Raw genomic sequence first — 18,605 nt, 5'->3', positions numbered from 1 at the left:
ATCGGGTACAGGCTCAAAACCTCCACTGTTCATGTTAAAACCTCGCTGAAGCCATTTAACAATTCGAGGCAATGTTTCGGAGAGGGTCTGAAATTACTTTTGGAAAAATCTTGGCGAATTGTCAATGACGCACATCGTATCGTTAAGGTTCGACAGCAGCCCGAGTTCACCTTGTTCGTTTTGGACGCGGAAACCTCTGAGCGATGTTGCATCAGAAAAGAGGAGGGTGATGGTGGGTCTCCTGGTAATCCAGGAGACGGCGCCGCGCTATCAGATATAGTACATCCACGGTTCACACATAACGGCAAAACAAAACAAAACAACGTTTGGGAGCAACTGTTCCAATGATTCAATGTTGCTAGCTACTCCCACAACCGATCTCAAGTCTAACGTATGAATGTCACATCTGGAGAAAATAAATAATATTCTCTCTACTATTATCCTTCGATCAGCTGAGCCCTGGTAAGATCAAATCTATCGTCATCTCCCGCCCCTCCATCAAAATTACACCGTTTACACACATCATCGCGACTGCAAATACCTGACATGCTTTCATCATAAAGACTCAAAATATAATTTATTTTAGAATTTTGAATCGTACCTTAATTTCAGCCAGGAGTTCATTCTTGGTCATTGTTTCCCTCTGGACCACTTTGATGCCATTTTCTTCCAGAATCTTCTTACAGCTGGCATCTACGCGTTCACTGATGAGAAAATTACAGACGGACAAAGCCATCTTTCTTCCTGACTGTTTCCTTTCTAACTTGAAGTTCGCCGGAGCTGAAGTGAGCACGTGCTCACCCTTCTGATTTTTTAAAAGCTGCTTTCACCCCACCCTCTGGCAATTGTATCGAAGCCACCTCCTAAAAAAAAACCGAGCTCGTACACGTAAATCAGCAAGCCGGACTGAATATGTTAATTTTAAACACGACAACGTGATGGTTATAAACTGCAATCTAGGTTGATTGTAAAACGAGTTGGCAACATTTCGGAATAATTATTCACTTAGGGATAATGAAAATGAAATATTTCACCGGTTAGCGCCTTTTCATCCCACAAAGTTTTGTGAAACTGGTGCAAAAAATAACTAGTATTTTTATGCTTTATTGTTCGAGGAGGACTTAAATTCGTGATGTATTTATACTGCAAGTTTAACAAAGCAGATCCTCTACGCAGTAATACCAAAAGTGTAAATACTAAAGCGATTAACCTCATAGGGAGTCGATTAACCTCATAGGGAGTCTTGTTCTATTTTATTTGAACGTTTGTGCAAGGATAGGCTGTACTTACACTGCGACATTGCAAAGCGGTTTTACATTAAAGTTAAATGGCCGCGAATTTCTGCAGATGTTGTGATGATTAAGCATTTTGCACGAACTTTGGATATTAATATAAACATACCCTTATGGAATACAGTGGAATATCAAACATCTCATCTACAATGAATATTTAAGTAGTTCAAAATAATACCAAAAAAACTAAAATAGTAAAGGATCGTACTTCCCAATGCACGAATAGTATATAATTTACGTAATTAAAGCTTTTCAAATAACTTTTGAGTACAGACATAAGAATATTGACCCGCAGCGTTCGCTGTGTTGACTGCGAGTTCTGTGCCACGAAGCTGGATATTTAGTGGTAGGAAAGGGACAACAAAAGATCTCTGTGTGCAATGCCTTATGTAATAACATTAATCACAGACTGTGGCCAGTTTTCCAAATTCCTTCCTGATTCATTTAATGCTGATTTGAGTAATAAAAAGCATGTGTTGCACCGTGAATAAAATAAATGATCCCCAGTGTGCAGCATACTCCAACCAGCCTTTAAAATCAGTTCATAAAATGTATTGCATCGTGGAGATAATCTTGCATAAATTAAAACTTCTAATTTGCACAGCTGAGAGCCGTGCTGATGGAAAACCTGCAACAGGCTTTTGAAAGGAGGTCGTTTCTTATTCCATTGATCGACAAGTTTTGGCTTGGTCAATTCTGAAGAAAAATTACCATTTTCTACAAGTTCTTCAGTGTCCATCAAGATAGAAGCTGAAAATTCCTTGATGATCAAAATAAATCTCATACCTAAATTATATGTTATGGATGCCGCTTCAGATTTATTATATTAGAGTTCAGCATAAAGTCTTATGCGACACTGAAAGAGGCCATTCAATCTTTTGAAGAACACAATCAGACCGTAAAACATAGAGGCAGAAGTAGGCCATTAAGCGTTTCAAACCCGCTCCTCCATTTAATGAGATTATGGTTGATCCATGATCTGTTCTGACAATCCTGAACTCCACTTTCTGGCTTTACCCACAGAAAATTTGCTTCCCTTAATGATTAAAAGTATTTATCTCAGCCTTGAATGTACTTAATAACTCACCCTGTACAGCACTCTGTGGTAAAGAATTCCAAAGATTTATCATCCTCCGAGAAAACAAAAATCCTCATCTCTGTCTTAAATGGGCAACTCCTTACTCTGAGATTATGGCCTCTGGTCCAGACTCTCCCATGAGAGGGTAACAACATTTCCACCTTGTCAAACCCCCTAAAAATCAGATAGGTTTCCAATAGGTCTCATCTCATTCTCTGTAACTCCAATGAGAACAAGACTAATCTACTCTTAAGAAATTCCTCTATACTCAGGATCAAGGAAGATCAGAAAACTCGGAAACAAGTGCAAGAGATAATTAGTAAGATTAAAAGAATGTTGGCACTTATTTTGAGCAGTATAAGAGTAGGGAAGATTTACTGTAAGTGTACAGGTGCTAATGAGACTATATTTGGGGTAAAGCTAGTGCTTCCAAATAAACCTGTTGGGATATAACCTGGTGTTGTGTGATTTTTAACATTTGGGGTACTATGTTTTCATCCTCTAAAGAAATACAATATTTCATTGGAGGCAGTTCAAAGAAGGTGTACTAGGATCCTGGTATGGAGGGATTGTTTTATGGGCAAAGGCTAAACATGTTGGAATTCATTGGAGTTTAGACTAATGAGAGGTGATCTCATTGAAACATATAGGATTTTCAAGGGGCTTGACAGGGTAAATGTTGAGAGGATGTTTCCCCCATGGGACAGTCTAGGACCAGAGGGCAAAATCTTAAAGAGGTGCCAATTTAATACTGAGATGAGGAAAGTTTTTTTTCTCTTCGAGGATTGTGAATCTTTAGAACTCAGAGAGCTGTGGAACAGAGTTCTAGTGTATATTTAAGGCTGAGATAAATAGATTCTTGATCAGTAGGTGAATAAAATGTTATAGGGTAACACAGAAAAATGGATGTGAAAAATATCAGATCAACAATGCTCCTATTGAATGACAGAGCAGGCTCAATGTGCCAAACAGCCTACTGTGTGCAGTTTCTTAGGGTCTTGTGATCTTTTGATCAATCTGGTGAACCTGCTCTGGATTACCTCCAATGAACATATCTTTCCTTAAGATAAGGGGATTAAATATTTTCACAGTATTCTGGGTATGGTCAATATGTAAAAAATAAACAGAAAACTGTCCTGCAGCCAAAGGATTTTTTTTCAAATTTCTATTTGGCCCCATATTGCCTTCAGACTCAGCCATTGCCATATCTTGCTCTGTTAATGAACCGCAAGAGAGACCAAGGTAAGAAGTTGAATATTGATTGAATAGTGGACATTTGTTTTCAGTAACACATAACCTGTGTACATTCAGGGAAAGTTGTCTGATGGTTATATTTAATTATCATTTGTAGCTTCCAAAGCGAAATCTTCAAATGCAGGAGGATGCATGCGCATTTTGGAATGTTTTACTTTTGTTGGTTTGCAGAATCTTTTTATTTGAGACTAAATGTGGAGATGGGCCTAAATGCAGAAGGCACTTCCACTCAGGCAGGTTGGGTTTTCTCACAGCATTGTGTTCTTCTTGGATCTGTGCATTTTCATGTGCAGATGGAACACCAAATATTATGGGTAGGCAATTCTGACCACCTGCTGGGACCTTCCAGGCACCATATTTAAATGATACCGATGCAACACTTTGCTTTCTACAACCAAGGAGCATCACTCAACCTCATTGCTGCTCATCACCCTCTACCATGCCTGAAGATGTCAGAGACCCAGCAAAATGCAGCACTGTGGTTTAGTAATGACTTCTTATAGGTTCTCCTCAAAGCTGTCCAAGAGAGAAGGGAAATGCTTTCCACCTGGAATGACAACAAAATGCTACCCTCTCTGATGAAGGAAGTCTGAATGGAAGTGGATGCAGAGGTCAACAACCATGGACAGTCCAAGAGAACCTGTTCCAGTGTCACAAAAGAGTAAATGATACAGTGAACTATGTGAGGACACATACCATTGTCTATTCAATTGTTCATGCCCCTATGAATCTTGACACTGTGCAAGAAAGTAACACACTAGATTGAGTGCCAGGCATCTGTATCTGTTACCTCACATGCAATTAGTTAAACTATAAAGTTTAGCACTACTTGCATTACCATGATCCTGACTTTCGCACATCTGCCAGGGTTCTGACTTACAACATGGAAGGGAACTACAATACTCAATTGTTCATACACCACCAACTCATCAACCTTTCATCACAGCTACAAAGATATGCACATCTGATGCTTTTCAGCAAAGGCTTGCATGGGAAAATAGCACCACCGCAAAACATGGCTTTGGGATGAACATCTCACAGGTGTCTCAGACACACAGGATGTAATGCTTTACTGATTTACATTAACTCTAGCTTTCTAATGACCTTTTAAATCCTTAACTCTCAAATTTCCCTGCACTACACTCTTCTTACAGCTACCGCACATGGATGATCACAGCTCTGCAGACTGATGTTAAAAATCACACAACACCAGGTTATAGTCCAACAGGTTTAATTGGAAGCACACTAGCTTTCGGAGCGAAGCTCCTTCATCAGGTGATAGTGACTATCACCTGATGAAGGAGCGTCACTCCGAAAGTTAGTGTGCCTCCAATTAAACCTGTTGGACTATAACCTGGTGTTGTGTGATTTTTAACTTTGTACACCCCAGTCCAACACCGGCATCTCCAAATCATGACTGCAGATTGATAGCTCTGTCAACCAATGCAGGCAAAGTATTATGTTAATATCTTTTCATACTTTTGCAGGCAAACAATATACACAATAAATGCAGATATGCATAGACAAGGAGAGAAATGTCTAACATAAGAATCCTAACCTGTTTTGAGTTACAAGCTGCCTTGCTGGCAAGAGAGCAAGGGGGAATGTGCCTTTTTTGAAGGAGAGATTGGATCTCTCCAGCTAACAAGTGAGAAAGCTTCCAAGCAGGTACCAGCTACACAAAGCAGCAGCAACTCAATAAAACCTTGAGTAAGGCTGTCAGATTGACACTAACAAATAGTTGTTAAATTTTTCAATGCAGATCCAGGCCATGACTAGAAGAAAAAGTATTTCTGAGGAGGAACAGTTGCAAACTCAGGATATACCATCAAGGTGTTCCTTCTCACCCTTGACCAGTTCAGATATTCACCTCAATGAGTAATCTCATCTAGATTAGGCTTGCAGTCACTTTCTTGAGCACAATGTTGACAGAGGCCTGCAACTAGAAGGGAAAGAAACAGCCAAGGTCTCTAACACTTTGAGAACTGTTGGTGAATAAACCTCTGCTGAACCTAGTACAGATGAACCTCTGGATTTTGCTTTTAATGAGCTGATGGGGATGAAGAGGTAAGTAGGAATTTTAATATTTTAACACTATAAGCTTTCCCTGAAGGAAGTAACAGCCCTATGCCATAATTAGCTTAAAGTGCTGATTGTCAACAAATATTGCTGCAAAGTCATTTGCCTTCTCATCTAGTCACTGCAAGGTAGATGATCCATGTCTCAAAACTGCCCTGGCTTCCTGAGTATCCATGTCATCAGTGATGGTTCCCTCAGCAGCTCTGTCATGTTCCCATTCTTCTTCATTTGAGGGACAGGTAGTCAGTCCATCTTGTCCTTTTCTAGATTCTGACTCTATCAATGAGCCAGGTAGTGCAGGGCTCAATAAATACAATTCTGGAGACCCTATCTGGTGTCCACTAGAATGTAGTGGCAATCAGAAGGCAAATGATCTGTTCATTGATGGCCTACATGAATTCCTGAGATTACTAGCCATGCCTTGTGGGATGTCCTCTTGCTCTGCATAGGCCAGCCTGAAGATAATGTCAGAATGCAAACATTTGTGGAATCTTGTACTTCTATAGAATGAAAGCCATAAGACAAAGAAGAAGCATGTCACTCAGTTCATTTGTGTTTGCTTCATCATTCAATGAGATCATGACTAACCTGATCCTCAACTCCACTGTCCTGCCCTTCCCCTTAATTCCCTTACTGATTAAGTACCTATCTCTGCCTTGAATATACTTAATGACCCAGCCTCTGCAGCTGTCTGAAATTAGCTTTACTTCCCTTATCCAAGTCATTAATGTGTATTGTAAACAAGTATGGCCCAAGCATTGATCCCTCCAATAGCTATAGATTACCATCCTGAAAATGCCCCCTTATCCCAACTCTCTATTTTACAAGTTAGCTAATCCTTTATCCATATTAATATATGACCTCCAACACCATGAGCTTATTAGGTAACCCAATGTGTGGTATCTTATCAATACCTTGTGGAAATCCAAATATATTTCATTCACCACTTTCTATGTAACCTGTTAACTCCTGAAAGAATTCTAATAAATTTATCAGGCATAATTTCCATTTTGTGAAGCCATGCTGACTCTGCTTGATCATATTATGCATTTCTAAATGCTCTGCTGTTACATCTGAAAATCTGGTATTGAGAAAATGTTAAGGTAACTGTCCTATAGTAAGCTATTTGTGTTTCCTTCCCATTTTAAATAAAGGTGTTACATTTGTAGTTTTCCAATCTTTTGTGACATTTCCAGGATCTAAGGATTATTGGAGTATTACTACCAGTGCTTTCACTATCTCTGTAGTTCATTTAATTTACTGAGATGCATTGAGTCAGTGCACTGAGAATAGGTGTTAGGAAGTCATGTTGTGGCTGTACATGACATTGATTAGCTCTCTTTTGGAATACTGCGTTTAATTCTGGTCTCCCTGCTAGAGGAAAGAGGTTGTGAAACTTGAAAGAGTTCAGAAAAGATTTAGAAAGTTGTTGCCAGGATTGGAGAGTTTGAGCTATTAGAATAGGCTGGGCTTTTTTTCCCCTGGAGCTTTGGACACTGAGGGGTGACCTTATAGTGGTTTATAGAATCATGAGTGGCAAAGGTAGGGTGACTAGCTAAGGGCTTTTCCCCAATGTAGGGGACTCCAAAACTAGAGAGCATAGGTTTAAGGTGAGTGGGGAAAAAAATAAAATGGACCTAACATGCAGAAGTGGTGCATGTACGGAATGAGCTGCCAGAGGAAGTGGTGTAAGCTGATGCAATTACAACACTTAAAAGGCAACTGATTGGGTATATGAATAGGAAGGGTTTACAGGGATGTGGGCCAAATGCTGGAAAATGGAACTGGATTTTTTAGAATATCTGGTTGGCACAGACGAGTTGGACTGAAGGGTCTATTTCCATTGCTGGATTAGTGGTGCTGGAAGAGCACAGCAGTTCAGGCAGCATCCAAGGAGCAGTGAAATCGACGTTTCGGGCAAAAGCCTGATGAAGGGCTTTTGCCCGAAACGTCGATTTCGCTGCTCCTTTGATGCTGCCTGAACTGCTGTGCTCTTCCAGCACCACTAATCCAGAATCTGGTTTCCAGCATCTGCAGTCATTGTTTTTACCTTGTTTCCATTGCTGTACAACTCTCTGTCTCAGTGGGCTTACTATAGTATCTTGTATAGTTTTAGCAATACATTCCTATTTTTATACTCCATTATCTTTGAAATAAGGGCCAACATTCCATTTATTTTCTTATTACCCACTAAACGTGGATGCTAGCTTTTTGTGATTTATGCACTGGGCTCGCAATTCTTTCTGAACAGTTTTCTGCAGTCTTTCTCCATTTCAATAATATCACCTCTTCTATTCTTCCTGCTAAGATGCATAACGTCATATTTCTTCCACATTATACTCCATCTGCCAAGTTTTTGCTGACTCACTTAGCTTGTCTGTATCCCTCTGTAAACCCTTTGTGTCATCCTCACCTCTTGCCTTCCCACCCTCCTTTCATGTCATCTGCAAACGTGGTGATAGTACATTCACTTCTCTTCCAAAATTATCCACTCTGCTCCATTCTCTGATGTCTCCCATTGTTTTAGGGATGAATTAGTACTGTGATTCGTCATTCTTATATTTAAAATTTCATCTTGCAAAGTCAGCTTGAGAATTTTTACCCACAAAAGCCTTGCAGCTACAGAACAAATAACTGCAGTCAACCAAGGAGCAGTGTGAGCTAAAGAGTTGCCTATTTGGTGCTTTTACAGTTACGTGTCCTCAATTACATGAAATGCATATATGTGGCTGTGTTTAGGCCAAAGAAAAGAACTGGTGCATACATTACCCTCGGCATGTCATGCTCTTATATTCCCAACTACAAAGTGATATATACAATTAATGTGAGAATTCTTGGAAGATTTTTCAGAGATAGAATTCTAACACTAATCTCTTCTTTGTCATTGTACATCTGAAATGACAAGTTGGTTAGCAGGCTAGATCAAGACAACAGTAGCAACTTGCATTAATATTATATATTTAATGAAGAAAAACTCAAAAATTCTTTTCAATTAGGTATATAGAAAGTTGACATCAGGACATGAAGAGAAAAATTAAGATGTGTTCGAAAGTTTGATTGAATAAATGTTTTAAAAGACACACAACACCCAGGTTATAATCCAACAGGTTTATCTGAAAGTACAAGCTTTCAGAGTGCTGCTGATCATGGGACACAGAATTTATAATATAAATCAAAGTGTCATACAATTGATGTCATGTATAGAACACACCTAGATCACTATTAAATCTTTAATCACTTAGAATGGGGATGCAGGTTTTGAAAGATTAAATTGTAAATATTGATTAATACAGGGAATTATAGACTGGTGACCCTAACATAGGTGATAGGCAAGTTCTTGGAGAGAATCCTGAGGGACAGCATTTATATGTATTTGGAAAGTCAAGACTGATTAGGAACAGTCAACATGGCTTTGGTATTGGAAATCACATCTCACTAACTTGAGCTTTCTAAAGAAGTAACAAAGAGGATTGATGAGGGCAGAGCGTGGACATGATCTATATGGATTTCAGTAAGACGTTTGAAAAGGTTCCTCATGATAGACTAGTTAGCAAGGTTAAATCACATGGAATACAGGGAGAACTGACCATTTGGATACAGAACTGGCTCAAAGGTAGAAGACAGAGGGTGGCGGTGAAGGATTGCTTTTCAGACTGGAGGCCTGTGACCAGCGGTGTGCCACAAGGATCGGTGGTGCTGGTCCACTGCTTTTTTGTTATTTATATAAATGATTTGGATGTGAACATTGGAGGTGTTGTTAGTAAGTTTGCAAATGGCACCAAAATTGGAGGTGTAGTGCAAAGCGAAGAAGGTTACCTCAGAATACAACAGGATCTTGATCAGGTAGGCCAATGGACCAAGGAGTAGGAAATGGAGTTTAATTTAGATAAACATGAGGTGCTGCATTTTAGAAAGGCAAATCAAGGCAGGACTTATACCTTAATGGTAAAGTCTTGGGAGTGTTCCCGAACAAAGAGACCTTGAATACAGGTTCATAGCTCCTTGAAAGTGGAGTCGCAGGTAAATAGGATAGTGAAGAAGGCATTTAGTATGCTTTCCTTTGTTGGTCAGTGCATTGAGTATAGGAGTTGGAAGGTTATGTTGCGGCTTATGATTAGGCCACTTTTGGAATACTGTATGCAATTCTAGTCTCCCTGCTAGAGAAAGAATGTTGTGAATTTTGAAAGGGTTCAGAAAAGATTTACAAGGATGTTGCCAGAGTCGGAGAGTTTGAGCTAAAAGGAAGGACAAATCAGCTAGGGCTATTTTCCCTGGACTGTCAGAGACTGAGGGGTGACCTTATAGAGCTTTATAAAATCATAAGGACATGGATAGGTTAAATAGACAAGGTGTTTTCCCTGGGGTGATGGAGTCATGAACACAAGTAGCAGAGTTCCCAGCACTGATCCCTTTGGAACACTACTAGTCACAGCCCTCCATTCCGAAAAGCATCCTTTCATTGCTACTCTGTCTCCTTGGACTAAGCCAATTGTGTATCCATCTTGCAAGCTCACCTCTGATACCATGTGACTTCATGTTTTATACCTGTCAGGCATGAGGGATATGTGGAGGGATCTGGTTGTGCATGTCCACAGATCATTGAAGGTGGCAATGCAGGAAAACAAGGTAGTAAAAATAACTTATGGAATGCTTGCCTTCATTGGAAAGGGCATTGAGTAAAAGGATAATCAAGTTATTATGCTGCAACTTTATAGAACTTTAGTTAGGCCACACTTGGAATATTGCGTACAGTTTTGGTCACTGCACTACCAGAAGGATGTGGATGCTTTGGAGAGGTTACAGGAAGGGTTTACCAGGATGATGCCTGAAAGATTGGATAGACTGAGTTTGTTTTCACTGGAACACAGAGGTAGGGGGGCGGGGTGACCTAATAGAAGTTTACAAGATTGTGAATGGCATGGATAGAATGGATAGTTTCCCAGGGTGGAGGGGTCAATTATTAGGGGACACAAGTTCAAGGTGTGAGTGGGGAAGTTTAAAAGAGATGCGCAAGGTAAGTTTTTCACACAAAGGGTAGCGATGCCTGGAACGCGTCACCAGGAGAGGTGGTGGAACCAGATGCAACAGCTGCATTCAAGAAGCACCTGGACAAATACATGAATAAGAAAGGAGTAGATGGATATGAATCCTGTAAGTGAAGACAGTGGAAGGGGAAAAATATGGGAGCACAGGCTAGGAGGGCTGAAGTGCTTCTTCTTTCACTGTATTGTTCTTTGATCTTTGAGTCCAAAACTAGAGGTCATAGATTTAAGTTTAGAGGGGAAGATTTAAAAGGGACTGAAGGGGCAACGTTTTCAAGCAGAGGGTGGTGCATGTATGGAATGAGCTGCTGGAGGAAGTGGTGGAGGCTGGTACAATTACAACATTTAAGAGGCATTTGGATGGGTATATGAATAGAAGGGTTTAGAGGGATGTGGGCCAAATGCTGCAAATGGGACTAAATTCATTTCGGATAGCTGGTCGGCAAGAACAAGTTGTACTTAAGGATCTGTTTCCTTTCTGTACATCTCTATGACTCTTACTCAGATATATGTGACCAAAAGTACCTAAAAGTGATTTATTTCAGTCAATGGCTTTGGGATCAACAGTCCATCCAGGAGAAGGGTGCTATCTGTCCCAGATAATGTCACCACAGAGTCCTGAAATCTTTTGAAGCAGATCTTTTCGGCAGAATTGGATAACCCTTGCCATATTGACAATTATTTATATCAAGAAGGCCACGGATCCTGATCCATAAGAAATGCACAATGGAATCAGACAGGAGAAAAGAGCTGTACAATATGTGGATGTACCGACTAGAGTAGGGACAACACTTGGCCTTCTTTTGGGAAATAAGGGTAAGTGACTCAGGTATCAGTGGGGGAACACACTCATTCAAGTGAGCATAATTGTAATAGTTTTAAAATAGTTATGGGAAAGGATAGAACTGATCAAAAAGTTAAAGTTCTAAACTGGAGGAAAGCCAATTCTGATGTCATTAGACAGGAAAATCAGGAAAAGCACAGCCAGTCAGACACCATCCGAGGAGCAGGAGAGTCAACATTTTGAGCATACACACTCCATCATGAATGTGGGGGGTGAAGGGGGCTGGGAGATAAATGGGAGGTGGGTGAGACTGGAGGGAAGGTAGCTAGGAATGCGATAGGTAGATGAAGGTGGGGGTGATGGCGATAGGTCAGAGCGGAGGGTGGATCAGACATGTGGGAAGGAAGATGGACAGGTAGGACAGTTCAAGAGAGCAGTGTAGAGTCGGAAGATTGGATCTGGGATAAGGTAGGGCGAGGGGAGATCAGGAAACTGGTAAAATCAATATTGATTCTGTGTGGTTGGAGGGTCCCAAGCCGGAAGATGAGGTATTCTTCCTCCAGTTGTTGGATGGCTAGGATTTGCAGTGGAGGAGGCCAAGGGCTTGCATGTCCTTGGTGGAGTGGGAGGGGGAGTTGAAGTAGTCAGCCACAGGACATAACCCTCCTTGTCCTCACCTTCCACCCACTAATCTCTGGAGACAACGCATCATCCTCTCGCCATTTCTGCCACCTGCAGACAGACCCCATCACCAGAGATACAGCATTCTGCAGAAACCATTCCCTCTGTGACTCCCGCGTTAGGTCCATGCCCCCCAACTAACCCACCCTCCACTCCTGGCACCTTCCCTTGCCACCACAACAGGTGTAAAACCTATGCCCACACCTTTCCCCTCACCTCCATCCAAGGTCCCAAAGGATCCTTCCACATCCGGCAGAGATTTTCCTACACATCCAAACACTTCATCTACTGTGTCCGTTGCTCTCGATGTGGTCTCCTCTACATTGGGGAGACAGGATGCCAACTCGTGGAACATTTCAGGGAACATCTCCAGGATACATGCATCAAACAAACCCATTGCCCTGTGACTAACCACTTCAACTCTCCCTCCCAATCCACCAAGGACATGCAAGTTCTGGACCTCCTCCACCACCAAATCCTAGCCACCCGACGAATGGATGAAGAATGTCAATTTCACTAGTTTACTCATCTCTCCTCCCCCCACATTATCCCAGATCCAAACCTCTAACTTGGCACCGCCCTCTTGAACTGTCCTACCTGTCCAGCTTCCTTCCCACCTCACCACTCTATCCTCCGCTCCGACCTATCATCATCAGTCTCCTACCTATCGCATTCCTACCTACCTTATCACCAGTCCCACCCTTCTCCCATTTATATTCAGCCCCCTTGCCCGCCTCACCCCAACCCACATTCCTGATGAAGAACTTATGCCTGAAGCGTCGACTCTCCTGCTCCTTGGATGCTGCCTGACTAGCTGTGCTTTTCCAGCACTAAACTTTTTCTGACCTACAGCATCTGCAGTCCTCACTTCCTCCTAGGAACTTTTAAAAGATGACTTGGGGGCTGTTTACAGGTAAAGGGACAGTTGGGAAGCAGAAGGCCTTTAAGAATGAGATAACGAGAGTTCAGAGACAGTATGTTTCTGTTAGTGTGGAGGGGTAGGCTGGTAGATATAGTGAATGCTGGATGACTACAGCAGAAATTGAGGCTCTGGTCAAGAAAAAGGAGGCATTTATCAGGCGTACTCAGTTGGGATTGAGTAAATCCCAAAAAGAGTATCAGGGCAGTAGGAGTACACTAAGAGGGAAATCAGAAGGGATAAAAGGAGACATTAGATAGCTTTGGGAAATAGAGTTGAGAAATCCAAAGAGATTCTATAAATACATTAAAGGTAACTAAGGAGAAAATAGGGTTCCTTAAGATCCACATGGCTGCCTATGTGTGGAACCACAGGAGATGTGTGAGATACTAAATAAGTATTTCCTGTTAACATATACTATGGAGAAGAACATAGAAGTTAGAGAACTTGGGGAAGTAAAAAGCAATCTCTTACAGAAGAGGAGATGTTGCAGATCTTAAAATGCATAAAGGTAGATAAATCCCAGTGACCTGTTTGTGTGTTTCCCAGAACTTTCTGGGAAGCTACATTAGTGATTGCTGGGCTCCCTGCTGAGATATTTGCAGCATCAATAGCCACAAGTAAGGTAATGGAAGGCTAGAAGTCAGCTAACATCGTGCCATTGTTTAAGAATGCAGTAAGGAAAAGCCAGTAAACTATAGACTGCTGAGTCTTACGTCAGTGGTGGGTAAGTTGTTGGAGGAGGCACTGAGGGACAGGATTTACATGCATTTAGAAAGATCAGGACTAATGAGGCACAGTCAGCATGGCTTTGTGCATGAGAAATTGTGTCTGACTAACTTGATTTGGTTAAAAATCACCAACACCAGGTTATAGTCCAACAGGTTTAATTGGAAACACACTAGCTTTCGGAACGCCACTCCTTCATCAAGTGATAGTGGAGGACACAATTCTAAGGCACAGAATTTATAGCAAAAATTTACCCATAGGGAGGGCCTCAACCAGGACCTTGGGTTCACGTCACATTACAGGTGACCACTATTGCACTATATATACACACACAGACACTGCTACACACACACACACACACACCTGTATATATACACACACACGGACACACATATCGACAAACACACACCCTTACAGACACAGACACTCCCACGCTCACACAGGCATCCTCTCAGAGACTTAGACCACTCTACACTCATGCACACACCATATACACTCTCTCTCACAGACACTCACAATCCCCCACCCCAGACATACACACACAGACAAACAAAGACCCACATGCACACATATATTTTGTGGGGTGAATTTATACTTGCAGAGTTACATTGTACTTTGCTCAAAAAATGCATGAATTCATGTAAAACTCTGTTTTCTCACTTTTTAGATTAGAATCAATCTAAACATCATGGCATAGACAGAGAACACAGGGGACTAACACCTTCAACATATTGTCGAGCTAACACCCATTGTTACAGCTAACCTGAGAATGCAACTTTTAAAAAAAGATTTTCTGATTTACACATGAAAGAAATTAAACTATCATGGTATTCGAACAGAAGAAAGACTCAACAGACAATCAAGATATTTTTCAATGTATAATTTCAGTTACATCACACTGTAAATATTTGCTATAAATTCTATGCATTAGAATTGTGTCCTCCACTATCATCTGATGAAGGAGCGGCGCTCCGAAAGCTAGTGTGCTTCCAAGTAAACCTGTTGGACTATAACCTGGTATTGTGTGATTTTTAACTTTGTACGCAGTAGTCCAACACCGGCATCTCCAAATCATAACTTGATTTGAGTTTTTTGAAGGGGTGACAAAGAAAATTGATGAAGGCAGAGCAGGAGTAGTTGTCTATATGGACTTCAGAAAAAGGTCTGACAAGGCACCACATGTTAGACTGGTTAGAAAGGTTAGATCACATGGAAGACAGAAAAGGACTGCAGATGCTGGAAGTTCGAGTCAATAGATTGAAGCTGGAAGAGCAAAGCAAGTCAAAGAGCATCCGAGGAGCAGGAAAATCAATGTTTTGAGCTGTGCTCCTCCAGCTTCACATCTAGATCACATGGAATCTAAGGGGAACTAGCCATTTGAATTGGCTTGAAAGTAGAAGACAAAATGTGGTGGTGGAGAGATGTTTTATGGACTGAAGGCCTGTGATTAGCAGTGTGCCATAAGGATCAGTGCTGGGTCTTGGGTCTACTGCTTTTCATCATTTACATAAATGATGTGGATGTTAATATAGGTGGCATGGTTAGTAAGTTTACAGATGACACCAAAATAGGGGGTATAGTGGACAATGAATAGGATTATCTCAGAGTTCAATGGGACCTTATGGAACAGTCCATATTCCACAGTTATACCGGCACCATTCCCCACCTTTTCCTCCTACATCGATGACTAGATTGGCACTACCTCATGCTCCCATGAGGAGGTTAAACAGTTCATTAACTTCACGAACCCCTCCACCCTGATCTCAAGTTCACCTGGTCCATCTTGGCCACCTCCCTCCCCTTCATGGATTTCTCCATCTCCATCTCTGGCAACTGACTCAATGCAGACATCTTCTTCAAACCCACCGACTCCCACAGCTATCTGGACTACACCTCCTCTCCTTTAAAAATGCTATCTCTTACTCCCAATTCCTGCATCTCTGCCATATCTACTCCCAGGAGGAGCAACTCCACTCCAGGACATCAAAGATGGCCTCATTTGTAAGGACCGTAATTTCCCCTCCCACGTGGAAAACAATACCCTCTAGCACATCTCCTCCACTTCCCGCACTTCTGCTCTTGAACCCCACCACTCCAATCGCAAAACAGATAGAACTCCCCTGGTCCTCACCTTCCAACACACCAATCTCCGAATGGAGTGCATTATCCTCTGCCATTTCCGACACCTTCCACACCCCCATATTCCTGATGAAGATCTTATGCCTGAAACATCGGTGTTCCTACTCCTTGGATGCTGCCTAACCTGCTGTGCCTTTCCAGCACCACGCTATTGATCTTGATCAGATGGGCCAATGTGCTACAGATTGGCAAGGAGAGTGTTAGATAAATGTACCTTGGTAAGGCAAACCAGAGCAGGACTTATATTTTAGGGCCCTGGAGAGTTTTGCTGAACAAAGAGACCGAGGGGTGCAGGTACATAATTCCTTGAAAGTGAAGTCACAGGTAGACACAATGGTAAAGAAGGCATTTGGTACCCTTGCCTACACTGGTCACTGAATTGAATATCGGAGTTGGGATGTCATGTTGCAGTTGTACAGATTATTAGTGAGGCTACATTTGGAATACTATGCAAAAGTGAGGACTGCAGATGCTGGAAATCGGAGTCTAGATTAGAGTGGTGCTGGAAAGGCACAGCAGGTCAGGCAGCATACGAGGAGCAGGAAAATAGGCGTTTTGGGCAAAAGCCCTTCATCAGATCCTGATGAAGGGCTTTTGCCCGCAACGTCAATTTTCCTACTCCTCAGATGCTGCCTAGCCGGCTGTGCTTTTCCAGCACCACTCTAATCTAGATTTTGGAATATTATGTACAATTCTGGTCACCTTTCTATGGGAAGGATGTTGTTAAACTTGAGAGAGTGCAGAAAAGATCTACAAAGATGTTTCAGGGACTGGAGAGTTTGAGCTATAGGGAGAGGATGAATAGGCTGTGGCTATTTTCCCTGTAGTGTCAGAGACTAGGGGATGACTTTATAGAGGTTTATAAAATCATGAGGGGCATTGGATAAGGTGAATAGCCAAGGTGTTTTCTGTAGGGTAGGGGAGTCCAAAACTTAGAGGGCATAGGTTTAAAGTGAGAGGGGAAAGATTTCAAAAGGACCTGAGGGATAGTTTTTTCATGCAAAGGGTGATGCATGTATGGAATGAGCTGCCCAAGGAAGTGGTGAAGATGGGTATACTTATAATTATTGTATGAGTGCTGCACTAATGGACATGCCCTTTGTCGAGTAAGACGTTTACAAGTCCCTGTGTGGTTCCTCCATGAATAGATAAAAAACACTTGATATTTTGATGAAGGCTTTCCCTCATGACCTGGCACACTTTTATATGGCAAAAATAAAATATCTGGCATTAATTTCATTGCTGTGTTTAGAATATTGCCATGCATAAACCAGCTGTCACATTTTAGCAAGAAAGATTTTCTTTCTATGTAGATTTAAGTAGGAGATGGGCCACCTCCTTTAAGGTACATGACTTAACGTTTATGCTTTCTCAATAATCTTTGCTGTTTCCTTTGGGTAATCCATGATCTAGTATAGATTGGAATAGTTTCAGTCTACACCCACAAATTACTGTTGTTAATGAAGGTCATAAGTGTGAACAATAAGTATATTCAATTTCTAGTTTAGCCTCCAATCATCAGTTGAGTGTTTTTTTTCTGTTGGCTTGAACCAACAGGAAATACATTTAGTAATTTAGTAATCACACAGCTACATTTCAGATCTGGACTTAATGTGGCAGAAGACAGAGGTTTCCATCAGTGAAGGAGACGATGTGGTGTAGCATAGTCACTGGACCAGTAAGGCTAATGCTCTGGTGACACAGTTTTGAATGCCACAATGCCAGATGATGAAATTTAAATTCAATTAATAGGTCTGAAATTAAAATACTAGTCCCATGACACCCAGAAGACCATTTTTAATTGTCATTAAAACCTCTGGTTCACTAATTTCCTTTAAGGAGGAATATCTGCAACTTTCATCTGGTCTGGTCTATATTGTGACTTTTTTTTGAGCAGAGCCTCTGACACTACAGTAGTGCTTATTTTTTCCCAGCACCCACGTCGTGTGTGTGCAGGTGTCATACACAGTGAAAAACAACAAGTGTGTAAATTTTTATTTATTTATATTCTACCACCAGGAAGAAAGGAAACACCCGAGTGGCCAGTGATGAGCAGTACATTGTGACTCTTGACCCAGAGTAATATGATTGACCCTTAGCTGCCCTCTGCAATGAAGGAACAAACCACTCAATTCAAGGACATTTAGGGATGGGCAACAAATACTAGCCTTGACTGCAACACCCACATTCCATGAAAGAGTAAAAAGGTATACAGGTTGTTCTCCTATAATGCATATTTATTAACCGCAATTTGGCTGTAACGTGATTATTAATAAAAGGTCTGCAATTCACTAAAACAAACTCCCATTTGCTGTTATGCGATTCCATCTGCAGCACTTACCTGAACAGCAAAACCCAGCCTAGATTCCTCTGTCTGCAAAATGCAAATTCAGTGTGTTCAGCTAAGACAGGAATGCAATCAGCTCTGTTAGCCTTGAAACTTAGCTTGAAATTGTAGTCTGGGAATTGTAGTCTACATTTAGAAGGAACTTTATTTCCAACTGGGTGGGAATCTTGAAGAGGTCTGGATTTCTGCATCAGCAGCATGTGGTCAGTCGGCTTGTACATTTTCTGGTGGAGAGCTTCGTGAAAGGTACAGTGGTATAAT

At 41.4% G+C, this 18,605-nt stretch overlaps 2 protein-coding genes across 5 annotated transcripts in view; one reads left to right on the top strand and one right to left on the bottom strand.

Moving 5' to 3' along the window:
* Positions 1-1,669, bottom strand: part of phgdh (phosphoglycerate dehydrogenase) — a 56,060-nt gene extending 54,391 nt beyond the window's left edge. The window contains exons 1-2 of one of the 4 annotated variants that reach the window (XM_043693686.1): positions 1,582-1,669; positions 602-863 (exon numbers count right to left, since the gene is read on the bottom strand). In XM_043693686.1, the coding sequence (XP_043549621.1) occupies positions 602-736 (135 nt within the window). In that variant the 5' untranslated portion in view covers positions 737-863; positions 1,582-1,669. Of the gene's footprint in view, positions 1-601; positions 864-1,290; positions 1,439-1,500; positions 1,517-1,567 lie in introns of those variants that run through there. The other 3 variants (XM_043693689.1, XM_043693688.1, XM_043693687.1) reach the window with 3 other exon arrangements.
* The window catches only part of cfap210 (cilia and flagella associated protein 210), a 190,190-nt gene that overhangs the window by 103,414 nt on the left and 68,171 nt on the right, over positions 1-18,605 (top strand). The gene's annotated exons all lie outside the window — the stretch shown is intronic.

Source organism: Chiloscyllium plagiosum, chromosome 7 (genome assembly GCF_004010195.1).
Source record: "Chiloscyllium plagiosum isolate BGI_BamShark_2017 chromosome 7, ASM401019v2, whole genome shotgun sequence".
Taxonomy (NCBI): domain Eukaryota; kingdom Metazoa; phylum Chordata; class Chondrichthyes; order Orectolobiformes; family Hemiscylliidae; genus Chiloscyllium; species Chiloscyllium plagiosum.
The sequence above is the reverse complement of the archived record's forward strand: the minus strand, read 5'-3'. Positions and strand labels throughout refer to the sequence as shown.